General features: G+C 48.5%; 1 protein-coding gene across 1 annotated transcript in view; it reads right to left on the bottom strand.

Annotated features, from left to right (window-relative positions):
* The window catches only part of AOAH (acyloxyacyl hydrolase), a 113,242-nt gene that overhangs the window by 30,619 nt on the left and 56,995 nt on the right, over positions 1 to 25,628 (bottom strand). Inside the window, exons 11-13 of the mRNA XM_043964531.1 lie at positions 24,088 to 24,136; positions 21,367 to 21,461; positions 6,951 to 7,042 (exon numbers count right to left, since the gene is read on the bottom strand). Of these exons, the coding sequence (XP_043820466.1) occupies positions 6,951 to 7,042; positions 21,367 to 21,461; positions 24,088 to 24,136 (236 nt within the window). The remainder of the gene's footprint in view (positions 1 to 6,950; positions 7,043 to 21,366; positions 21,462 to 24,087; positions 24,137 to 25,628) is intronic.

Below are 25,628 nucleotides of genomic sequence, written 5' to 3'. Positions count from 1 at the left end.
ATGATCCTTGCTGAGCCCCCATTGTCAGTGAAGTTTGGGGAGACCAGGAGACACCCCCTAGGGCTAAAATAGAGCAGAGTTTGTCCCAATGTGCAGAAAGGGAAGCTATGGGAGTCTGCAGGGCCAGGGTGCTAGATTGGATTTGTTATTAAAGAGATGGTTAGTGGACATCTAGAGAGGAAGCTAAGCTGCTAGAGAACCCACTTGGCCACATTAGGAACAAATCATGTCAGAATAACCCAATTCCTTTTCCTTTTTGGCAGAATTGCTCAACTGGCAGATTAAGGGACTGCTAGTGATGTTAAGCAAAACATTGAGTTTCTCACCTATTCTTTTGGAAAATATGGAATGATGTGAGTGAAGAAATGGGAAAATTAGGTTTAGAACTGATTGAGTCGTTGGACACAGCAACCACTGACATTTTGAAGCTGAATTGGAAAGAAGTCTCTGGTGGAGAACCCCAGGGATCTCTCCTGGGCCCTGTGCTGTTGGTGTTTTTATCACTGACTCTAAAAAAAGCATCAATGAGATCTGTATCAAATCAGCAGACGAGACAAAGTCAGAAGCCATAGCTAATAGACCTCATGACAAAATTGGGATCCCAAAAGATTTTGGCATGCTAGAACATTGGGCTGAATCGATCAAGACTAAATTTGATAGGAATGTAAGGGTAGTGGCTGATTGAGTCAAGCAATCATTTGTCCCATTCCAGTTAAGGTAATGAGCTAAGCCCTCCATTTCTAATACTTTTATTGGGTGAGAACATCTCCGTTGAATGAATAAATCAATCAAAGGCACTAAATGGATGTATACCCAGCCATGCCCTGTTGGTCCTCTATAAAACAGCACACCAGTTTGGAAACAAGACTAATTTGCGTGTTTGGCATCATAGAGGAAAGAGCATTGCAGCTGAGCTCCTGAAATGCAATCACATGGTGGGGGCCAGCAGGGGGAGGGAAAGGAGAGAGAACCTTCTTCTCCTTTCCCTGCCCCCAGACCAGATGAGGACTCTACAAAGGAGCCCAACAGAAAAACGAACCCAAACCTAAGGGAACCATCCCAAAGGCTCCAGCCAAGAGGGTTCTAGGAGGTGGAGGTCACCCCCTTTGCCCCATTTTGGGGACTTTTGGGGATCGATACTTTTGGGGAATGTTTTGTACTGACTGTACTACCTTAAGTAAAATATACTGTCTTGCTGACTAATTGATACCAACTAATACTCATTAGGGGAAACACACTGGTGGGGGCTTGTGGATGCTGGTGCTAGAAGCCATTGCCCTAGTCCCTCAGGCTCCCCGAGTCTTTTTCCCCCCTAGAGTCTTGAGGAGACAATTGCCCATCTGCCCTCTAGAGACCCAGTTTGCCACTGTCATTGGGGAATTGGAATCGGTGATTGGTCCCAGAGCCCATGCTGTAGAGATAAATATAAAGTCATGTAGTTCACTTGGGTTCCAAAAAGTCAGTTTCTCAAGTACAAGTTGGGATAGCCATGATGAGATAGCAGCGCATCTGAAAATGGAGGTTTGAGTGTCCTGCAGGCTATGAGTCAACAACATGGTATGTTTCACACCCCCCAAGCTAATGTGATCTTAGGCTGCATCAAGAGAGGCAGTGACTGCTCTGTAGTCCCCTGCCTTGGTCAGGCCATTTAGACTCGCATTCTGGGCAGTTTAGGAAGGACATTGATAAGTTTTGAGAGGCTCCTGAGAGGGGCAGCCAGGACGGGAAGACCCACGTCATTCATCGGAGCACAGGTTGAATGAATGGAATTCACTTAATGTAAGCCTTTGCCTGCTCTCTGTGCGCCAGGCACTGAGTGAAGAGCTGGGAATCCAAATTCAAGAGACCGATCACCCCTGCCCTCAAGGCTCTTCCATCCTAATAAGGGATGAATAGAGAATGGAGTAACATGCCAGGAGGATAGTCCAGGTAGCATGGTCAGGGGTCTGGGGTCAGCTGCTGGAGGGGGCTCTCACCAGTCAGGACTGCGTGGCCCTGGGTGGGAACCTGAGCTCACCCAGGGAAGTCTCTGAAGGAACTAGAGATGTCTGTGCTGCAGAGAAAGCTGGGACCAGTATGAGGACAGTCCAGTATTCGAATGGCTGTTATATAGCAAAGGGGCTGCACTTTTGGCTTGGTCCCCGAGGGCAGAAGCAGGAGCAATGTGTGTGTGTGTGGTGTTGTAGAGAGATGCATTTTGGTTTGATGTCTGTATGGCCCCGAGTGGAATGAAGGCTCCGAGAGAGAGAGAGAGAGAGAGAGAGAGAGAGAGAGAGAGAGAGAGAGAGAGAGAGAGAGAGAGAGAGAGAGAGAGAGAGGGGGGGGGGTGTCGAATTCTCCCTTCCCAGAGCTCTTCAAGCAAAGGCAGGACAACCATCCATCACATATGGGAACATTTTAATTTTCTGGTATGGACTGGCTTCTTCTAACGCCACAAATCTATGACTGATCGTGTGACTGAGAGAGAGAGAGATGCCGGGGACAATGAGCTCACAAGCCACAGAGACCCGGCTCAAGTCCCACTTCTGACCCATATTGGCTATGTGACCCCGGGCACTTCAATTAAATCCACAGTACCCAGGCAATTCTCTAGGACTATAAATTGTAGCATAGAGAGGTGCGGACTTACATTGATAGAGGAAGTTCTCTCATGTGGGAGTGCCCTGCAACAGTAAAATCACAGGCTCAGTCCCTAACCCTGTGACTAAAGAGAACCTTTTCTCTCACCGGAAAACCTTATTTCCTTGCTCCAAACAGGGAACCTCTCCTATCAATTCTATAAATTGAATTTCTCATCGAGGACTTGAGAGCTGTGAGAAAATTGAATAATCAATAGCTCATTTTGTGACAGAAAGGACTGTGAAATGGAAACCATATATAGGCAAGGTTGCCTTGACCTTGTATTAATAAGAAATCAAAGATACCTTGCTTAAAAGAGTTTAGGACATGTAACACCCCCATCCCAAGATGTAGACACACTCTCTGCCTCTGTCTCCCTCCCCCCCTCTTTCTCCTGCTATTTTGTCTGTCTGTCTGTCCTGGCTCTCCCCTAACTTCTATTAGTATTCCTGGCTTCTTTCAAAGCCCAGCCCGGGTGCTAGCACTTGTGTAATTCTTCCCATCCACAGCTGCCAGGGCTTCCCCCAATGATTCCCTTGCATTTACCCTGCATATATTATCTAGAGGCGTGCCCATTGTTTTGCGGTATAGAAGGCGAGCCTCTTCAGGGTGCAGCCTGACTTCAGTCAGTATCTTCAGTGTCTGGCTCAGAGAAGGAGTGGGGGGTGCAGAGGACTCCTGACTCCCTGGGTGCTGCCCCCTCCCACCTTCCAGCTTCCTTTAGGCATGATTTTCATCCATTAGAATGTTAGCTCCTTGAGGGCAGGGACCATCCTTGTGCTCGTGTTTGTATAGTGGGGGCTCACCACGTTATTGATTGATGCTTAATAAGGCTCGAGGGACTGACCGTGGGCATAGGAAGCAGTGGTCAAGCTCTTTAGTCTCCTGCTGCTAAATTCTGTCCTAATCATTTCGTGATGCGCACGATGAGCCTTTTAGGGCTAGAACTCCCTTTTCTGTGTGGGAGTACAATCTTACTCCACATCCGGTGCATGTTTGTACACTGGGAACCATTTTTTTAACCGTCCCCTCTTTCTGGGAATGCCCTTAGACTTCAAGCCTTAACTTGAACAATTTTCCCCAGGAGAAATGGCATGAGGATGATAAACCAATGGCTAGGAGGATGGCTCCTTCCCCCACGGAGAAGTCGTTTCTCTAATAGCGAACCTGGGTGGGCCAGGGTGGCTGGGGAAAGGCCAGCGACGCGCTGGGATTTCAGCGGAGCCTTTATGTTAGATGTAGCTGTGAGAAGCTCATGCTTCTGGGCTGGGCTCTGGATTCTGGGCCACCTTGGAAAGCCGAGCTTCTCTCCAGGGGAAGGAAATCAGGGAAGTGCTGAAATGAACCAGTGGGAGTTCTAGGCTGACATTAACGTGCAGAGCTTTTATCTGGAGCAGGTGGGCCGAGGAGACGCGCTCACCTTTCTAACTTCATTTGCTGAGTGGAGACAAGTTCAGCTCCTGTTAGAGATGCTGGCTGTGGGGCACATGCTGCCAGGCCACTGTCCCTGAGGAGGCCACAAAGGACTGAGCCCTGGGGTCTTCTGGGACAGAGGGAAAGGGAAGAAGCCTGCGGGTGATCCACCCAGCAGGATGTAGAGGGATGCACTCTCGCCTCTACAAATGAAGGGGAGACAACCTGCACGGTACTCACCAAGAACAGGCAAAATAGATGCGGAAGAAATGCAGAATCATTCCTAAGGGGTGGGGCCAGAGCTGGCAGCTGGAGAGATCCGGGAAGGCTCCCGGTAAGAGGTGGGCTCTGAGCAGTGCTAAAAGAACCTAGTGATTTTACAGCCCTCAGGTGGGGCACGAAGCCGCTGCAGGTGAGGGAGGCATCTGGGCAACCGGGACTCGGGAGGTGGAATGTTGTTGTATACGAGGAAGAGAAGGGAGGTCAGCTTGGCCCGAGTGTAGAGTTCATGGGAGATCTGCCTGGAGAGACAGCTGAAGCCAAGCTGCGAAGCACTTTAAGTACCCAATAGAGGCGTCTTAGAGGTAATAGACATTGCCGTTGGTCAGAGCCGAGCTTTAGGAAGTCCTTTTGCCAACTCTACAGAGAGAGACACACACACACACAGAGACGCAGAGACCGAGCGCGCGCGCACACACACACACACACACACACACACACACACACACACACACGGCAGGAGGGCCAGTCAGAAAACTATGGTCACCCAGGGAGGTGATGAGGGACTGAATGGGGTGGGGCGCTGCGTGAGTGTGAAAGGTTTAGCCCCTTGCCACCCCTGATACCCCCCTTCTCTGTTGTTTTTTTGGGTAATGTGCAGAACCCCCTGGGTCTGCTTTGAAATGGAGTGAGCTCCCTGTCCCTGAAAGGATTCAAAAAGAGGCCGATTGATTGTGGTTAATGATAGAGTGTGTTCCTCTACAGCAGGGATAGGACGCTTCGGTAGACACTTCTGGATGGCATGAGGACAACGGTCAGTTTCTTTCCTGTCTCTGCAGAAAGGTGGAGCCCTGGGGTGGGCCCTGGGGTGGTCAGGTTCAGGCCAGGCTCTCTTCCACCCATTTCTCCAATAAGATCTCAGCCGGCTTGCGTCATAGCCAGGCTGAGCTGGAAGAGGCCATTTTACCACAGAGAAACTGAGGCCTGGATAGGTTGAGTGACTCACCTAAGGTCACCCCTTTAGCCATCATCTCCCTGAGGGTAGGGACTTTTGTCTTACCCAGCCTATAACCACTTAGCAAATGCTTGCTCGAAGACTGACTTGGAGGTGGCTTCCAAAGGTATGTGACTATCAAGCCGTCACATTTGATCTTTTTTCCTGAGAGCTTTTCTCATGCCCAACCCCTCATCAAAGCTTTGTCCTCCCACCTCAGCTCCTACCTCACCCCAAATTCCCATCTCCCAGTGGATTTCCACTACCTGAGTGACCTTAGGCAAGTCACTTAACTCGACTGGACCTCAGTTTGCTCATCTGTAAAATGAGGGGCATGAACAAGATGGCCTTCAAGATCCCTGGAAGTTGTATGAAGCTACACTTTAGCCCGAGATCCCCCTTTAGAGAAGAGACTGCCTTTTCACTTAATCAAGAATAAATATTTCCTCAGGACTGTCAGATAAGAGAACAGTGTTGAAAGTGTTGACTCAGCTGAACCAAGGAAGGATGTGCTAACCTCAGGGCTTATGTTTGTTTCTTGACACACACACACACTTTTAGGTAGAGGACAACGGGCAGGGCGGAGAGTGGCCACCGTTGTCTGGCCACCCCAGGCTGGAACAGGAGGCTGCTTTGACCTGGCCCTCGCCTGCCTCACCTGAGTAACAGAGTTAATGCGATTTCTGCCCACGCCCTCTCTCTTCATTCATCTCTTCATCTCCACCCACCCCCGCTCCCAACCTTCTCATATCCCTGTGCTCATTCTCCTGTCCGGTGCCAAGAGAATCCTCCCAATGCACAGATCGGAGTCTAGTCAGCAAGGGTTTGAGATGCCTCAACCGCCCTCCCCAGCTGTCTGTACACTTTCTGTTTACTGATCTGTGTACTTGTCGCCCCTGTCCTAGACACAACTTGGGGGCAGAGAGCTGGGGTTCGAATCCTCTCTCTGATGATGACTTTGGTCAAGTCACTCAATTTCCCTGGTCTCCGTTTGCTCATCTGTAAAATGAAGGGCTTAAGTTAGATGCCTCTTCTGGCTCTAGATCTAGGATTCTAAGTGGACACAGTCGGTGTTTAATAAATGTGTGTTGAATTGAATTCAATTTTATGCATTTCCTTTCACAAATGTTCATACCTGTGATTGGATATTAGACAATTCCCCTCTGTCTAAGCTACCCATCTAGTGGCATTTTCTTTTCTTTTTTTCTTTTTTATTTTTTTGTGAGGCAATTGGGGTTAAGTGACTTGCCCAGGGTCACACGGCTAGGAAGTGTTAAGTGTCTGGGGCTGGATTTGAACTCAGGTCCTCCTGAATCCAGGGCCGGTGCTCTATCCACTGCACCACCTAGCTGCCCCCTTTCTTTCATTTTTGATAACTTTTATTTTCCTTTCACCTTCATTTCTCGGTATATGCCTCCCCTCCCCTCCTATCTCTGGTAACAAAATATAAAGAAAAACAGGGGAAAACCAAATCAATTTGGCAAAACTAACCACTCCAACCATTTTCTATCTGAGGTCAGTGCCATGGGCTGTGCAGGGATATTTGTCTTAGTTACAATCCAGCTTCCTGTCCAGCCCCCAGGAGCTAGGCTGGGGCTCAGCAGGGCCTGCCCCATCTAATGATGCTCCCCCTCCCCCCTCCAGTAAGAAGGCACAAGCCTGAGCCCCAGGCCTCTCCCCAAACAGCCCAGACACGCGCACTTACCCACTGGTAGAATTCAGAAATCCCGTCAGGCCTGAGAGCTGGGGCCAGTCGAGCTCATTGCTCACAGCCATTGGTAGATTGGAGAAAGTTTTCTAAAATAAAGAAAAAACAAGGAACTCTGTTTAGTAGGGAACCCTTTCTCCCTTCTAGCCCCAGCTCACTAAACACTTTTAGGAAAGGGTGAACATTTCGTTAGAGTTGATGAGCAGCCCGAGCTACCTGTCAGTGGACAATCCACAAGATTTTCCAGGGTGAGGCCTTACAGGCCCCGGTGACCTTCCTCCTTGTCCTAATTGGGTGGGTTGGTTCCAGCGTAGGCTGCTCTTCATATGTTGAGTCAAATCACCATCTCTTGTTGGTTGTCTCTGCCAGGGGCTTCCTGTGGAATTTCTGTGGAATCCTGTGGATTTTAGCTGGGACTTGAAGGTAGCAGGGGAACCAGGAGGCAGGGATGAGGAGGGAGAGTATTGCAGGTAGGGGGACAATCACTGAAAATGTCCTGAGTCAGGGGAGGCCAGTGTCACTGCAGGGAAGAGTGGAGGAGGAGGAAGGTGGAAGAACCTACAAGAGGGGGCGGAGCCAAGATGGAGGAGGAAAGACATTAAATGCACAGAGCTCCTGATACAATCACCCCAAAGAACCTACAAGAGGGGGCAGGCTCTGAAGAGAGGATCCTGAAGGTGACAAGGAGTCTGTTGGGAGTGACTTGCCCACACTTGGGCAGCTGAATGGGGGAGGATGGAGGATGGACGGAAGGGGCACCAGGTGATCTCGGAGTGGACCCTGGAGCCCGGGCATCGACACCATGGAGGCGAGGGGAATGGCTCTGGGTCTCACAAATAGGTACCGAGTCCTAATATAAGTCGCAGAGCCGACCTCTATCAGAGCGTGCACTCAATGCTATCCCCCCAATGAAGGGCTCCCCATGTCTTTTTCAGAATATCTACCAAAGAGGGAGATTTCCCCATCATGTGTTGGAAAGCGTTTTGTCTTGGTTGCCTTCCTATGTGTGCTGTTTCCCACTCTCATTTCTTCCTTCGACTGTTTTACAGAGTTTCTGAAGCCCTTTGGCCCTCATTTCAGAGGTGGGGGGGTCCCCAGTGTTCCTGCTGCAGTCTCCCCCTTCTCGCTATGGTGAGGTCTTCTCATCACTTTCCTTTGCTCCATCCTGCCCAGCCCTCTTTGGGTTTGGAACCCACTTGGCTGATGTTTGCTGGTCTCTGCATGGTTTGTCCTAAAGATGGATTCCTTTCCTTTCCCCTTTTGTTTTTGGCTTTTGTATTCTTGCTTTTGCTTTCTGAGCAATCTTTGCTGTTTGGGGGTGTGGAGGGGAGCTGGGCTCTGACAAGACCTTGCATTCAGCCCCCTGCCTAAAACCCTCTCCTGGGACATTTGGCTTTTCTCCCCCTTGTCAGCACCTCTTCATTTCTCCCATCTCCCTCTTTTATTATTTATACTTGATGCGCTAACATCATGATTTATTTATTCCAGGAGGTGAGGGATCCATTTGTCTAAAAGCCAGCCTGCCCGTCTCCCCCTCCCCCAAGGCCGATGCATTTAGCAGTTCATTGTCTTCCACTGGGGTGATTTTGTGTTCTCTTTTTCCAAGGGGGGGGGGTGTCAAAATTATGAAAGAGGAGGGGGGGACAGCTTGGGGTTTGGGGTTTTTTTCTGCTTCAAGGATGAGAACATTCTCTCTCCTTTCTGCGCCTCCATCCTTGGCAGCGAGAGAGAGGGGAACAATCCTTCCTCGAAAGTCAGTACCTTCCAGAGATTTCTATGTGCTCTCTGGGGCTCTTGGTTGGTCTCATTTAAAGCTTCCTGATGCCAACATGTCTCAGATGGGGGGGGGAGTTGTTATCTTAGGGAAATAAACTTTGAGAGGCGGTAAGACAAAAACAAACCCAAAACAACAACCTACTATCCTATTTCTTTTTTCTTTTTTTCAGTAAGGCAATTGGGGCTTAAGTGAGTTCCCCAGGGTCACACAGCTAGTAAGTTTTAAATTTTTTTTTTTTTTGTGGGGCAATGAGGGTTAAGTGACTTGCCGAAGGACACAACTAGTATCAAGTATCTGAGGTTGGATTTGAACCCAGGTCCTCTTGAATCCAGGGCTGGTGCTTTATCCACTGTGCCACCTAGCTGCTCCCCTATCCTATTTCAAAGGGGATACTTGGCAGGGGTACATGGCTCGGGTGGCTCGGGATTGGGGCTGTCATGAAGAGATCAGTTGAGAGCTCCCATAATTACCTGTCAGTCAACAATAAGCAGTTGTCCAGCATTTTCTGTGCCAGGCTCCGTGCTAAATGCTGAAACTACAAAGGGAACCCTGAGACGGTGCCTGCCCTTGAAGGGCTCCCAGTCCAACAGAAAGCCAAGCTGGCCCCAGAGAAGCATGGTGGATTCTCCTGTCAGATGTCCAGGTCACCTCATGGACATCACAGAGCTAGGGAGCGTCCTCAGAGCCTGTCCTCTCTCCCTCCATCCAGTCCCTTCCCTTTGTTGTTGTAGTTGTTCCTCCTTCCTTCTCTTTATTTTATTTTATTTTTTATCTTCTTTTTCTTTTTTTGGTGAGGCAATTGGGGTTAAGTGGCTTTCCCAGGGTCACACAGCTAGTAAGTGTTAAGTGTCTGAGGCTGGATTTGAACTCAGGTTTTTCTTTCTTTCTTTCTTTCTTTCTTTCTTTCTTTCTTTCTTTCTTTCTTTCTTTCTTTCTTTCTTTCTTTCTTTCTTTCTTTCTTTCTTTCTTTCTTTCTTTCTTTCTTTCTTTCTTTCTTTCTTTCTTTCTTTCTTTCTTTCTTTCTTTCTTTCTTTCTTTCTTTCTTTCTTTCTTTCTTTCTTTCTTTCTTTCTTTCTTTCTTTCTTTCTTTCTTTCTTTCTTTCTTTCTTTCTTTCTTTCTTTCTTTCTTTCTTTCTTTCTTTCTTTCTTTCTTTCTTTCTTTCTTTCTTTCTTTCTTTCTTTCTTGTCCTCCTTCCTTCTCAAAGAAGATCGATGACATCACAGTCTTAACTTGTGGGTCCTGGGCTTTAAGTGAGGCACAGCTGCTTCCCTTGAGCTCTCACCCCAAAGAGCTCTCAGGGTCATCCCAGCATTCCCAATCGGTCTCAGAAATAGATGCAGTATCAACCCAGTTCAACCCAGGCACAAAGCTCTGAATTCTTATTCAGAGTGCCACACATCCTCTCACCAACCCCCTACCCCAATTGTTACAGAATCGTGGGACCTTGGAGGTTAGCTATTCCAGACTCCTTCTCTGGCAAGTATGAGTCTCCGTTATGAAGTTCTTGATATACCTTCCAGTCCCTGCTTGAATAACTTTAGTGACAGGGAGCTCACTACTGAATAAGGAAGCCCATTGCTGGGCATCTTCAGTGACTCGCTGATTCTTTTTTTTTGGTGAGGCAATTGAGGTTAAGTGACTTGCCCAGGGTCACACGGCTAGTAAGTGTTAAGCATCTGGGGCCGGATTTGAACTCAGGTCCTCCTGAATCCAGGGCCAGTGCTCTATCCACTGCGCCACCTAGCTGCCCCTCGCTGATTCTTCATGAGGTTCCTATTTTGGTTAAGGAGTTCTTTTCTCCTGTCTCACTCACTGGAGACCTCTGGAGCTACATGGCCCTTAATCAAATACAGGAAGATCTCTACCATAAGCATCATTCAAGTCTGTGTTCTAAGCTAAAAAGAGCATTTGGTTTCCTGGTCCTTTCCCAATCCTAGTCACTCTCCTCTCAATACCCTCTGGGTTGTCAATGGTTTTTCTGAAAATGTGCCCTCCCAGAGGTGAACCTGGTACCCCAAGCACGGTTGGAGCCAGTCAACCTGAAAGGTAGAGCCAGGTGATGAGGCTAGCATCAGAGACTGAGAGCTGGCAGGGACCTAGAGGCTATTGGGATCAACAGCCCCATTTTGCAGAGGAAAGATGAGGCCCAGAAAGTTACAGTCATTTGTTCAGTGGGCCCTCTCTGCGCACCCCCCCCCCCAGTTAATGTCTGGGGCAGGAAGTGTTCTCAGGTCTTTCTGAGTCCAGTCCCAGCTTTCTGTCCACTGTACCACCTTAGGTCCTCTTGGCAGGAACTGCTGTGTGACCACCCTCCCCCTGCCCCGTACTTGTTCTTTTGGTGTTTTTTTCTTAACCAGAGATTAAAAACTATACAGCTATCTCTATAAACTTTAACCTTCCTAAATTCTATTCCTCATTCTAACCTGTCAAGATATTTTTAGATCCTGATTTTGCAATCAAACAGAATTTTTTGTTTTGTGCCACTTACAAATGCAATGAAATAAGCATTTGACTCTTGATCCAAGGGAGGAATAAAAAGGTTAACCTCAGGGTGGTCGATGACAGAGCCCTGTGGCTCACCACTAGAGACTTCCTCTCAGGTTGATTATTTAATGAACACTTTCTAGTTGTAATAATACTTTTAGAATATAACAATACTTTTTCAGTTAAACAGTTGTGAGCTCCCCTAGGGCAGGGGCTGTCTTTTTGCCTCTCATACCTTGGTGCTTAGCACAGCCCCTGGCATATGGTAGGTACTTAATAAATGCTTATTGACTGGTGGAGGTAATTATATCATTAACCAGTTTACATTTTCCCATCTTGTCTACAAGTATATAATGAGAAACTCTGTCACATTAAAGAATCACAAGATGACCAATATAGGGCTGGAGGACTTCAGGATTATCTAGTCTGATCTCTCATTTCATAGATAAATCAGAGGCTCCCACAAGTAAAGGGATCTGCCCACACTTGTACAAATAGTAAGTGGCACTGGCATGATTTGAACCCAGGCCCATTCCAAACCCAGCACTCTTTAAAGTGTCCCATCATGCCTCAGACTACAGCCCTAGTTGGAAAAGTTGGTGGGGTGAGCTTGGAGGACCACCTCTCTGAGTACAGAGGCCAACCCTTCTGTAATGATGCTGGGGATGGAGGCCAAGCTCTGTCATCCACAGTCTGTGGAATCTTCCTTCTTCATCTTTTTGGAAATTAGGATGGTGCTTGGCCAGTGCCTCAGAATTACCAGTGATGGGTGGGCACCTGCATCTGAAAGAATCACTTGGGCTGTCCTTTGTTAGGTTGGGGCATTCAAATTAATTCAGAGTGGTGAGGTGATCTCTTACCATTGCCTTGTTTATCTTTTGAATGATGTAAATATCATTTTCTTTCACTGAGGCATTTTCCTTTCTCTGTACCCTGTGTTACTGCTCCTCCTGGCTGTCCCATTGGCTGGGGCTAAGAGCCTTCTCTGGTGGTGGTGAAGAGTCTTCACCACTCTGGCATAGTTGTCTGCCTGCCTTGCCAGGGAGTAAGACATGAGTGTCTTTGAGGGGGTGGTAGACAGTTAACAAAACACCATTATTCCAGGAAGTAGATCAATTCCTTCCACATTCTCTTTGTGTCCAGGAGAGCTTAAGAAACTCTCTTTGTTGTCTTGGAAGATTTCTGTTATAGACATAGTAGAGTGATCCATTTTGAGCTATAATTTTCCTGATATTATTTTGAAAAGTTTTTGCCCTCTTGTATTATATGCTCTCGTTTATATCTTTTCCACATGCCCTTTTAAAATCTGGGCTTATTAGAGAGCTCCCTATGCATCCACAATATCCTTTTTAGGTACTTTTCCCCACTTAGAGATCAAGGACTTAGAGCTGGGTAGGAACTCAAGGATCTTGGAGCCAACCTCTTTATTTTATAGAGGAAGAAACTGAAGTCTTGTTAGGCTGAGTAACTAGTTTAAGGACATTCACATAGTAAGTGGTAGTCAACATTTGAACTCAGGGCTTGACTCCCAATTTAATACTCCTTCTATTATACCATGCTGCCTCTTCCTTGGCAGCATCATTCTTACTATCTTCGAATGTTCTTTGACCACATAGAGTCAACTTCCCTTTTAGAGCCTCAGATGATGGAGTTAAGCCTATTTTTGCTCTAAACTTTTTGAATTTGCTTTTTTGAGATCTTGTGTGCACATCTGATTACATCCAGCATTCTCCTCTTTGTCCATTATGAACTCTAAGGTGAGATGCCCATTCCCAAGATTTCTGATGCTTCCACTTCATGGAGCAGTTCCGCATTGGTGATGATAATTAGCTCGGAATAGCAATTCCTTTTGCTACTTTCTCTAGTTTCTGAGAGATAAAGTTGTCAGAAAGACTCAGATTTTTGTCATATCCTCTCTGCTGTATTTTGTATTTTATATTCAGGTTCGACAGACCTTTATCAAGTTCTGTGTGCCAGGCTTGTGCTTGGTAGCAGTGATACAAAATCAGAAATGAATCCACCACTGCCTTCAATGGACTCATCGTCTACCACATGCATTTCTCCTAAACAGTCCATGTGGTTGCATTATCATGTCAAAGGGTGAGGACCTCACAGCCAAGAAAGTCAACTCATATCTAAAATGAAGAAAAGGACCAAATCTGGAATTGAACGCCCTTGAGTTTGCAAAGCAAATGAAGGTTTGAAGACATCTCTGGCTTCATGCTGTCCTGACCTTGGGAATTATCCAAGAAATCTTGTTGGGAGTACAGCCACATGGACTGAATAATTCCAAATGCCTTTCACAATTATGCAGCTTAAAATAATTTTCTCTTTTATTTACTTGTAAATGTTTAGCTTGGCTTTCTCAGAAAGTAATTTGGGGAAATTGGGAGGTCACCTTTTTTCTTCAGAAGAAATGCAGAGACTAGCCAGCATGTTCCCTCCACTGCTGGCAGGTAGAAGACCTGAGGGCTCACCTTCAGCATGTGGGAGAAGGGCATTGAATTCATCAGAACTCGGTCCGCCAGCTGTCGGGTCTGTCATCACAAAAAATGGAAAGCAACAGAAATAACCAACTGTCCCCTGTGGTTTGGTCACTGTCTGCAGGAAATGCGTACCGAGGCAAATGCAAAGTCCTTTTCTGATAGAAGAAACGAGTGGTGACTTGGCTGGCCATCTCCTTTCCAAACTCCAGCATCTCAATCTTCCTGGCTATAGCATCAGAGGCAAAAAGGAGTTGGTTTTGCCAAAGGGAATCTTGGAGACCAAAGAAATCCATTTTTTAAAATGACCCAAACGTGGAGGTAAAGTCACCTTACCAAGACTGGTGGTCCATTTTCTACGGACCTGTGAATGCTTTCCCCCAACTCCAATCTCCCTTTTAGGCCCAGGGACCTTCTCTGCATCTGGTGATTCTCCCAGGGAGTATGGAAGCTGGGCTGTGAAATAGTTCAATAGCATGAGGCATTCTGTGGCAGTGGAAAGAACACTGACCTTGGAGCCATGGTACCCAAGTTCAAATCTTGGCTCTACCATCACCACCTGTGTGACTTTGGGCAAACCACTTAACCACCACGGGCCTCAGTTTCCTCTTCTGTAAAATGAGGGGGTAGGGCTGGACAACCTCTAAGGTCTCTTCAGACCTAAGTCCATGATCCTTTGCACAGTGCTCTGTTTAATAAATTGAATCAGATAAGAACCTCATCTCCCAGAGTAATATAAGATGTGACCTGGAAAGAGCCACATCTCCTTGGTCCCGGGTAAATATGCATTTGTTTCCTCCCGAAAAGCTGAAAGAGTCATCAGACCCTGGGCACAGAAGGAAGCTCGCAGATGGGCTGCCTCCCAGACAATGGTCAGACGAGGGTGCAGGGGCGATGGCAGCCGATGGCCCCATGATGGGCACTTGGAAGATCAGATGTCTCTGGCTCAGCTGTCCTCCCACTGCCACGCACCTGGAGATGCTGCTTCCATGAAAAGACAGCTAAAATATTCGAGAAATCACTGACGAACAGATGGGTGCCATGGCAGGAGGGCACCATCTCCTGCCAGGCTGGAGTACTTGGCTGTCTGGTTTTTTCTCCTGTTTTTCTTTTCAAGGGAAAATTAGTCAAGCAGAGAAGGCCTTTTTCAAAGACAAAGATACTGATTTACATTCACAGGTCTGCTCGTGCCCCCTGCGGTAGCCCCCAGACATCACTTTGGGTATCTGGAAGTTGACATGGTTGTAGTCGGCTCATTTTGTCCCTGTCTGATTTCCCTAGAGTCAGGAAGAGTCATCTTTGTGAATTCAAATTTGGTCTCAGACACTAGCTCTGTGACCCTGAGCAAGTCACTTAATCCTGTTTGCCTCCATTTCCTCATTTGTAAAATGAGCTGGAGAAGGAAATGACAAGCCACTCCAGTATCTTTACCAAGAAAATCCCAAATGGGGTCATCAAGAGTCAGACACGACTGAAAGATGACTGAACAACAATAGTGACCAGGGGCTATTCGAGGAGGGGGCATAGGTCTTCAGCCTCCTTTGTGCCTTGGTACCTGTGCTTTTGTTAGAAGTGGGAGGGATAAAACATTTCTAGAGAAGCCTGGGGGCACATTTCACCCTCTTCTTATTGACGACAAATATCTTTGCAGCTGAATCTTCAGGCAATCAGATCTGTTGGAACCCCCCCCCCCCGCCCCGGGGCCACCTTGCTTAGGGAGGGGGTGGCGCCAGAACCAAGGAGGGGTGGGGGTTCTGTTAGGACTGCTAGAAGAGAAAGCAAGTGTGCCTCTCTAGAGGTTCTCAGGTGTGTGCAGTGGAGGAGATGGGTGTGGCAGGCTGGGGTACAAGGACAACGACAGAAGAGCATTACCCATCAATGCTCTTTGCTGGACCTTGGACCCTCAAATACCTCAATGCTCAAGGGCTTTGGACAGCTTTAGGGGGAACTCCAGGTGAGAAAACCCCCTTCCAGCTAAAACAGTGCTAGAGCCTTGGCTGAGCCTGAGTCTGAGCCCAAGGCAGTGTCCCAGGTGGGGCTGAAGCTGCATCTTCTGGACTCTGAGGTCAGCTCTATAACTACTAGGCCATCCTGCCTTTCCAAAGTTGCGCAGTAAGCCTTGATCCCCACATCCTTCCTTATGTTCTCGACAGACAACAGAATGATCTCCTTGGTCCGAGACAGTGAAGTGGAAAGGAATTGTTTCCTCTCTCTGGTGAAGGGGCCACACGCTGATGAAGCCCTCATGACCTCCTTCCCTTTCACACCCTCCTGCTAAACTTTCTGGCTCTTCATACTCCTATTCTTCACACAGGACAATCCATCTCCGGCCTCTCTGCCTTTGAATTGGCTGTGCCCCATGACAGGCATGCCCTCTCCTCTTGCCTCTGCCTCCCAAGGCTCTGATCAGGTACCAGAAGCCTCTCTCCCTCCTCAGGTGACCTTATATTTACTTACCTATCAGCACCACCCCCCCCCTTCCCCTGCAGACTGGAGCTCCCAGGGGGCAGCGACTATTTCTGTTGTGTCTTGGGGCCTAGCAAGTGCTGCACACTTGGTCTGTTCTTAATAACTCTTGTCTAAATGGAATTGGGCTGAAGGAGATGGGCACTGTTTGAAGTGGGTCACATGCCCCACGGGGCCCAGATTGCCTCAGGCTGGGCTTCTCTTTGAGTTTGTAAACCAGAAAATCAGGCAGGCTGGAGCAGCCTCCCCACCCCCACCCAATCTGTTTTCCTGCATTGCTTTTGCTGCTCTGGCCTTGACACTCTCACTCTGAGGCACTTGGGAGCAAAGGCAATTCGAAAGCCGCATTCCCAGTAGGAGAAGCCCGTCCAGAGCTCTGCATTCCCGCATCCTGGAAGCTGCTCATACCCAATTCATGGAAAGAGATGATGCTGGAGCTGACATTCTGCTCCCGCGGAAGCCTGACAGCCTATCCAGTCCAGAGAGGAAAACTAGAGAGGGCAGGGTGTTGAATGGAGGGCCTGTCTCTGACTCCTGGTGGGAGCCTGAGCTCCATCCCACTCCCCAGCTCCCAGAGAAGCTACTGAAGGCGGCCTGTGTCCCAGCAGTAATCAGAGAGCAGAGCACCTGGGAACATTGCAGGATCTGGAAGAAGCTTTCAAGCCCAACCCCTTCCTTGTACAGATAAGTAAACTGAGGCACAGAGAGGCTAAGAGTCTTGCCCAGCATCACACAGCTAGTGAGTGTCTGAGGTAGAGGCTGTTTCCAGATTGGCCTGGATTCCATTGGCAGGGCTGCCCCCACCACTTCTCTGGGACTGCTCACATTTTCCCAGCTGTGTGAGGGCAAGGCAGAGCTCAGCCAGAGCTGGGTCAGAGAGGACCACCCCCCACCTGTCCAAGTCACACCAATAAGATCTCCTTCTGCAATGTAGCTGATGTGGCCATCCGACTGCCACTCCGGTGAGCTCTCAGCTGCTCCCACCTCATGAGGGAGGCAGCCATCCCTCCCCGGCACAGCTGAGGTTGTTGGCAGTTCATTCTGATCCAAGGCCCGAATGCGCCAATTGTAACTTCTCCCCATCCTGCCCTAGGGGGCCCAGCAGCTCACAGAATCTCAGGGTGAGACGGAGCCTTGGCCCAGAGTAGCCACAGCTTGGGGTCAGCTGTGTTCTGGGGGATATGTTGAATGCAAGGGAGAAAGGGAGAGTGGCAGCGGGGGAAACAGGCAAGCAGGGGCTCAGAGAGCCTTCAGAAATCACAGCCGCCTGGCCCCCACATTGGGGGAGCTCTGCCAACCCCTTGGTGCGGCAGAGGATGCTGGAATGCTGGAAAGCTGCTCACAAATCCTCTGGGACCTGCTTCCAATAACACAAGAATAGCACGATCCCTGTTAATGGTCCTGCATACCAGCCAGGGTCGGAAAGGCAAGCCTGCTCCAGCAGAGAACTCCTAGAAGTTTGTATCTTTCCATTCTTCTGGAGAGAGGGAAGTTTAAAATCCAAAGGCATCCCTCATAACCTCAGGCCTCCCTCTGCCCCATCCATCAGCTTTGATGGATCAGAATCGATGGGAACACCTTCCCTGACCTCAGCCTATCACCTCACCAGGCCAGCATCTCTCTGGGCATGGGCAGGGCTGGTGCCCCCAGAGCTTTAGATTGGATGGAAAGAGGCAATGCCAGCCAAGCATTCATTGATGCCCAATCTTCAATTTGTATACCTATTATCCATGAGCTGGAGTTGGGATTAAAAAAAGATAAGGATCCTGACTGTGAGAGATTCAAAACACAGCAGTCACAAAGACTGAAATGATACTGCTATCACTGCTGTACTTAATGATGTCACTGCCATGGTCAATATCATTGCTGTGGTCTATGATGGCACTTCCTGGTCAATGTCACTGCTGCAGTCAATGATGTCACTACTATGGTCAGTGTCATTGCCCCAGTTACTGACAAGGTCAATTATGTCCCTGCCTCATCACTGCTAAGGTGGGGGCAGGAGGAGTGCCACTCCAATAACTGCTAAGCATTGTTGCTGCTACACCAATCAGGCAAGACTTTCATTGAGTTTGACCCCTCAGAGATAATCATTATCCCTGACATTTCCATAGACCTTTCAAGTTTGCAAAGCGCTTTAGCAATCGATCAATCAAGAACCATCTCTTAAGCCTCCACAGTATGCCAGGCACTGACTGAGACACTGGGGATAGGAAGGCAGAAACCAAATCCTAAAAAGAGCTCACGTTCATTCTCTCATTTAATCCTTTTTAAAAATCAAAATGTTTTTTCAATGAATGAAAATCTGCTTCCTCTCCTTCCCATGTCTCCACCGCCCCCGAGCAAGAAAGAGAAACAGAAGCCCTGCTGAATAGTCAAGAAACACCAAGCGTGTCTAAGAACCAAGCCTCAGTCTCCCCAAGTCCATCTCCTCTCCATCCAGAGAGGGGCAGCTCGCTCTTATCATGAATCCCCTGGAGCTGTGCTGGGTCACTGGGTTGACAGATGTTCTTGAGCCCCTCAAAGCCATTCGTCTGTGCAATGTTGTTGTTATTGTACAAATGGTTCTCTTGGTTCTGCTCACTTTACCCTGCACTGGTTCATGCAGGTCTCCCCAGGTTTCTCTGAAGTGGCCCCTTTCATCATTTCTTATGACACAACAGCTTTCTAGCCCCTTCACGCACCACAATTGGTTCATCCATTCCCCAATCGATGGGTGCCCTAGTGTTTGCAATGCTCTGCCACAGGAGAAAGAGCTGCTATAAATATGTTTGTACATATGAGTCCTTTTCTCGCTGAATCCTTTCAGCATCTGTGTGAGGCAGGGCTGTCATTATCTCTATTTTACATTCTAGGAAAACTGAAGCTCTGAGTTTCACTGGCTCGTCTGTGGTCACAGCCAGGAAGTGTCAGAGATGGGAACTGAACTCAGGTCTTAGGACCTTGGGATCAAGGATTCAGAGGGGCCGGGCTGGCTTCTGCATTCCATCGTTGCAGAAATGGAGGTACAGAGAGGCTGCAAGTGGGATTTGAGGTAGAATTTGAAGTGGGATTTGAATCCAGGTCTTTGTGATTCCAAGTCTAGTGCCTCAGCTGCTTTGCCGCATGACCTCACCAATGTTCTTGGTTCCTGACATTCCTCGGCAGCCCTTCCATCTGTCAGCTCTTTAAAGATGGGGGCAGGAGGAGTGCCACTCCAATAACTGCTAACGTAGAATACTTCCATCGGGCCCTGGTAGAGTCAGCAGGATGTGGACAGCACCTGCTCTCCATGAACGGTCACTGCTATGCCTCAGACAGAGTCAGGCAGTGCCCTCTCCAGCCCTTGGATCCCCCGGAAGGCCAAGGGAGCTAGACTTGGGATAAGGAAAAGAAGAGAATGACTACGTCAGGGGGAGGGGCATCCCAGCCCTTCCAGGTGGGAAGAGTCTTTGGGGGCTTCTATCTGGAAATGAGCCTGGAGCCCTGGATTGGGAACTCAAGAGTTCTAGGCTCAGTCCCAGGATGGCCAGTGTGGGAGAAGCTTTGCTTTCATAAAGACCCGCCCGTCCACCCACCATTTACAGATAATGGCGTTTGGGTGGGTTCAGCATCCACCCCCATCTCTGCAGCTTGTTACTGTTTTGGGTCTATGCTCCGGACATAGTTCGGAACTATAGACATAGAACATAGACATATGCTCCCAGAGTCTGTGTGTCTGCCCAGCCACTGGGGGCTTCACTGAGTCACAGATGCAGCCGGTGCTGTGGGCAATGGGTTCCCAGGGAGGCAGAGGCCACCAGGCAAAGACCTGCTGCATTCTCATTCAGTTGCAGGATGTTCCATCTCAGAGATTCTTGGAGGATTCCAAAGCACGGCAAAATAGGGGATGGAGAAGGGAAGGCTCAGGGGGACATCAGGCTTTGACAAGCTGCACGGTGCGGGGGATGTGGGCTCATCTGGGAAAAGACCATCCAGAGAGAAGCGACCAGGAGGGTGAAAGGCCTAGAGGTTTGCTAGAAGGCACTGGAATGCTTAGTCTGGGAAGAGGCCTCGAGGAACCAAAGAGCCGTCCTGTCTGGCTGTTGTGGGGGAAGGGACTGGATCCTCAGCCATGGGAGCAGAGAGGCAAACGTGTCTCCTCAGGAGGGCTGCTCCAGGGTGGAAAGAACAGCCCGTGGAGGCAGCCATCCGGCTTGGCCGGCTGCTTGGAAGGATGCTCTGGCTCGGGCCATGCTGGGCTTTCTGGCTCTGGGGTCCCTTCCAAAGCTGAGCTTCTTGGCCTCTGTGAAGAGGGAGGGCCCCCTTTGAAGGCCGCTGGCCCGAGAAGGTCAAGTCCAGAGGCCTGGGGCCATTCTTTGCTCCCCTCCTTTGACCCTCTTTCGCATGAACAAGCTTGCTTCAGCTCCCATAGAGGCTCCAGGGCCTGATGAGGCATGCCCACGGACAGCCGTGCCCTTTCAGGGAGACCCTCAAACGTGAGTACAACCCAGAGCATGGGAATGGGCTGATATAGTGGGGAAATGTGGGGAGGGGACGGGACCTGCCCTGCTGAGGGAGGCCCTGCACCAACAAGGCCATGGATTGGGGGGCTCTGAATGACCCCCCTGTCAGCAATAACTGTGGCAACAGTAATAGGGTCCCCTTTTTTTTTGGTGCTTTCTAATTTACAGCATCAAGGGGGCTTCATAGGGCACAGAGCACCGAGTCTGGAGTCAGGAAGACCTGAATTCAAATCTGACCTCAGACACTTACTAGCTGTGTGATCCTGGGCAAGTCACTTAACCTAGTTTGCCTCAGTTTCCTCCTCTGTCAAATGAGCTGGAGAAGGCAATGGTAGACCACTCCAGTATTTTCCCAAGAAAACCCCAAATGGGTTATGAAGAGTCGGACACAACTGAACAACAACAAATTTACAAAACTTTTGGCAGACAATGTTTTCTGGATGAGGAAGCTGAGAAGAGACTTGCCCGCTCCTGGGTGCCAAGGGTGGGAAGTGTAGGAACCAGGACCTGCCCTGGGTCTCCTGAGTCTGGGCCCTGAGCTTAGGCCCTAGAAGGGGCTGCTTCTTGCCTCTTTTCGTATCCCAGCACTTAGCAGAGTGCCCGGCACATAGTAGGCTCTTAATAAATGTTTATTGATCAGTTGGTAGGGTGGGGCAGCAGGAGGAGACAGGCAGCCTGTGGTCTGGCCGGAAGGCTAACCACCTCAGGCGACACTTACCACAGACATGTTCGCTGCTATCAGCCACTCTGGGGGGATGTGGAAATGGGCTGCGGCCGAGTCCCCCAACACGATGAGACCCCTGGCTTCTGAACCTAGGAAGGACAGTTAGGGTCATCTCTGCTCTGGGGGCGGGGATGGTGTCCAGAGCGGGCAGCAGGAAGGCTCCCCAGCACACTCAGGGCCCAGCAGAGCACCCCGCCCCTTGCTGCCGCTAGGAGAGATTTATGATGCAGAGCCAAAAGGAGAGTTTGGTGCTCCAACAAAACCAATACAGGTGTGTACGAGCTGGGCGTAGTGTGGAATCCAGGTTAGAGGATCTGGATTCAAATTTCACCTCTGCCTCCCGGTGTGACTGGGCAAATCGCCTCATTTCCCTGGGCTTGATTCTTGGAAAATAAGAGAATGGGGCTGAGCCGCTTAGGAGGGCCCTTCCAGCTCCAGAGCCACGATCTGATCCTCCAGGCGTGTCGGCGCCACCCGCCATTGACTGAGGAATCACAGCAGCATCAGTGCCCATGAGAAGAGGGGCCTTCCTCTAGTCTAGTCCTGCCCCTTCCTTCCTAGAGGAGAAGCTGGGCTCCCCTGAATGCATAATTACGTCCTGACGCTCAGCACTGCAAACTCACTGAGAAAGAGAGGGCCCATTTCTGTGGGGGCAGATCCTGGAGCACTGTCTGCATTCTGGGCACAGTGATCCATGCAAAGATCGTGCAAGTGAAACCCTCTTCTTCTGGCTTCTGGCTGAGGGGTAGAGACGCGGAGGCTGTTATGAGCCTTCCTCCTGTCTCCTTGAGCAGTGAGTGCTCTTTGTAAAATTTAATTTGATTTAATTTTTCAATTAGCCAGCATTCATTTCCCCCTGTTCCTTTTAACCCTGAGAGCTGGTCCCATTCAGGGGAGGGCCTTAGATGGAAGATAGGCAGGAGCCCTGGCACCGTGTCTCGGGTGTGACTTTGGGTGACCTTGGAGAAGTAGACAGCCCTGGGGGCCGTCCCAGTCTGGGGCCAAGGAAGGATGTGCCCAGGAAATGTAGATCCATACAGCTAGAGCATAGGCTTACTTTAGGCCGAATTCTTGCCAGGTGAAATGCAGTCCCCATGAGGGACTTGGGCATAGACACAAATGAAGCACTGTCCTGTGCTGGGCTCTCTCTTTTTCTCTCTGACCTCGTCAGTTCCCACAGATTCAATTATCTTCTCTATTGCTGACAATTCCCAGATTTGCAGCCCTCGTCTCTAGCCTGCGCTCCCAGCCCACATCACCAATGGCCTGTTTGACATGGCCACCTGGATGTTTGGATGTTCCACCGGCTGCTCAAGGACAAAGCAGAGCTCATTGTCCTCAGAACTTTCTCCTTAGGGGCAGCTAGGTGGCGCAGTGGATAGAGCACCGGCCCTGGAGTCAGGAGTACCTGAGTTCAAATCCAGCTCAGACACTTAACACTTACTAGCTGTGTGACCCTGGGCAAGTCACTTAACCCCCATTGCCTCACTAAAAAAAAAAAAAAGAAAAGAAAAAAAAAAGAACTTTCTCCTTGTTTCTGTCAAGGGTGCCACCCCCTCCTAGGACCCCTGGATTGTGACCTTGAAGTCATCCTCAATTCTTCCCCCCCCATCCAATATGGTGCTCATTCTTGCCAATTTCACTTGGTAGAGTCTCTCCTTTATAGACTACCACTGCCCTGTTCCAGGCCCTCGTCACCTCTACTCTGGCTGTTTTGAGAGCCTTCTCCTCCCTTGCCTCCAGGCACCCCCCTCTCCCATCCATCCTACACCTCCCCAGTCACCTAAAGCATAGTTTTGACCACATCCCTGACCCCTGATCAGTAAGCCTCATTGCCTTCTTAGCTCTAGAATAAAGTTCAAGTTTCTCTGTTTGGCACTGAAGAGCCTTCCCAGTCTGACTCCAGATGATCCTTCCTCAATAACTGGAGATGACCCTTTGATATTACCCACCACTCTGTACTTGAGGGGAAATGACTTCTTTGCTGTTCCCTGCAGATGACACCTTAGTCCCCACTCTGACTTTGCCCAGGCCATCTCCCAAGCCAGGAATCCTTTCCATCTTTGACTTTCCCTCTTGCAATTCTGAAATCCCTTTGAGGCTCAGTTTAAGCACCATCTCCTTCAAAAGCCTCCCTTTCCTGACCCCCCCATCATTAATGCCCTACCTTCACCTCATGTTTATATTGTACATGCAGTGCTCCATTAGGGTTGCATTACAGAGGAGCCCTTCCCTCACTTCAGAGGAGACACAGATAAGCTGTGTTTCCTATCAGCCATAAAGACACTCTTAGCTGGCTGCTGAACTGAAGTCTGTGGATATACTTAAAGGAAATTCCTGCCTCTCGTGTTTTTCCTCCTTCAGGCTTCAAGGTCTCCATTCTATCTTCCCAGACTTGTTTCTTTCAGCAACCTCAAGTGGCATTGGCCTCATCTATCCTCCCTCTGGAGTGCCCAAAGTGACTTGAAGACAGCTCTAAGACCAAAGAGCTCTCCTCTCTCTACTCTGCCAACTCCTCCCTGCCCTTCACCCAGGTGGGGCTATTGATCTTTACCAATAAGGAGAGAGTCCTATACCACAAGGCTTTGGGGTCAAGGTTACATTTAAAAATCCATTTTATCTTTGCACTAACTGCCCAGCTGTGGGCTGGCCCTGTTGGTTTGATCCAGAATGAACAAAACAGATTAGAATCAGCTATTAGACCTAAAGACGTACCTTCACAGAACTTCTTCTCATATGGAATGCCATCTTTTGGATCTATGCCCTGTCAAGGAAAGGATCAAGAGATTAGCAGGTGTTTGTGAATTGGTGCAACAAAGTAAACACTTTCCAAATAGCTTGAAGAGATTAATAAGTGTGAGACCCCCAAGTAAAGTATAGTAGTGCCCTCCTACATCAATCTGTATCCGTGTTCAGATATGGATCAGGTCAGATCTAACTATACAGGCCTGATGGAACAGCATATAAAACAATCCTGTTCTGCTATCAGAAAGACCTGGAAGGACCTACATGAGCTGATACAAAGTGAAATGTACTGTAAACAAAATAACAGCAATATTGTAAAATGACCTGCTGTGAACGACTCAGATATTTTTAGCAATGCAATGATCCAAGACAAGTCTGATGGTCTTATGAAAAATTCAGTCCATCTACAGAGAGAGGACTGATGGTATCTGAATACAGATTGAAGCATAATTTTTGTTAGTTCCTTTATCTGAAGTTTAGTTTTTGTCTGTTTTCTTTCACAACCTGGCTAATGTGGAAATGCAAAACTGCATGACTACTCATGTGTAGCTTATATTGAATTGCTTGAGTTCTTGAGGATGGGGTGGGGCAGGAGGGAGGAAGAGAATTTGGATCACAAAGTTTTTTTAAAAATTGATGTCAAAATTTGTATTTTACATGTAATTTGGGAAAATACAATTCTAAATATATAAAAAACCAAAATAATCCTGTTCATTGTTATCAGTGTCAGGGTAGGGATTTAGTCAATCAACCAAGCCCACGCCCTTCAAGTAGTTGCCAAAATGGTCACCAGCTAAACCATCTCCTTTGAGACAATCAATCAGAATTGTGAAGTCGGTGGGAACATGTCCAAGACATCTCTATTGAATGAGCATTCATACTGTAATGATTGGAATGACGCCACCTGCTGGAGACTTACTGTAGGAAAGCTCCAACATGAGGAGAGGGCCTCTGAGGGCAGGACCATGCGTCTTTTCTTTGGCGTCAGGAAGTGACGTTTGCTGGTGGGGGGAAGAAGGGGGAGGCTGGTGCTCTGACTCGTGCTCTTTCGTGTGGACTCTGGCGGAGAGCGGAGCTAGGAATGCTCTCTCCCTTTAATAGATAGAGGAATGCAGGCCTTTCTCTTTCTCTTTCTCTTTACCAAATTCTTATTCTCCTTAATAAATTCTTAAAAGTCTAACTCTTGCTAAAGCTTATAATTTATTGGTGACCACTCATTAGATATTTTGGACAGTATAGCTAGAATTTTAGCCTTTACATTCATTCATTCATTCATTCATTCATTCATTCATTCATTCATTCATTCAATCATTCATAGTCTTTATATCCAAAAATTACTTCATCAATTTAGAAATCCTTGAAACCCATCAGATGAAGTAGTCATGTGGCACTGGGAGTATATTCTATTGGGTGAGACTTGGCCACATCCTGTGGGATTTGTATAAAATAGCAAGCTAATTCAGAAATGTGTATTTGAGGAGAATATTGGGAAGAGGAGAGAAGAGCTGTTC

This window comes from Dromiciops gliroides, chromosome 1, assembly GCF_019393635.1.
Source record: "Dromiciops gliroides isolate mDroGli1 chromosome 1, mDroGli1.pri, whole genome shotgun sequence".
NCBI classification, from domain to species: domain Eukaryota; kingdom Metazoa; phylum Chordata; class Mammalia; order Microbiotheria; family Microbiotheriidae; genus Dromiciops; species Dromiciops gliroides.
This window is presented reverse-complemented; position numbering and strand designations above follow the sequence as displayed.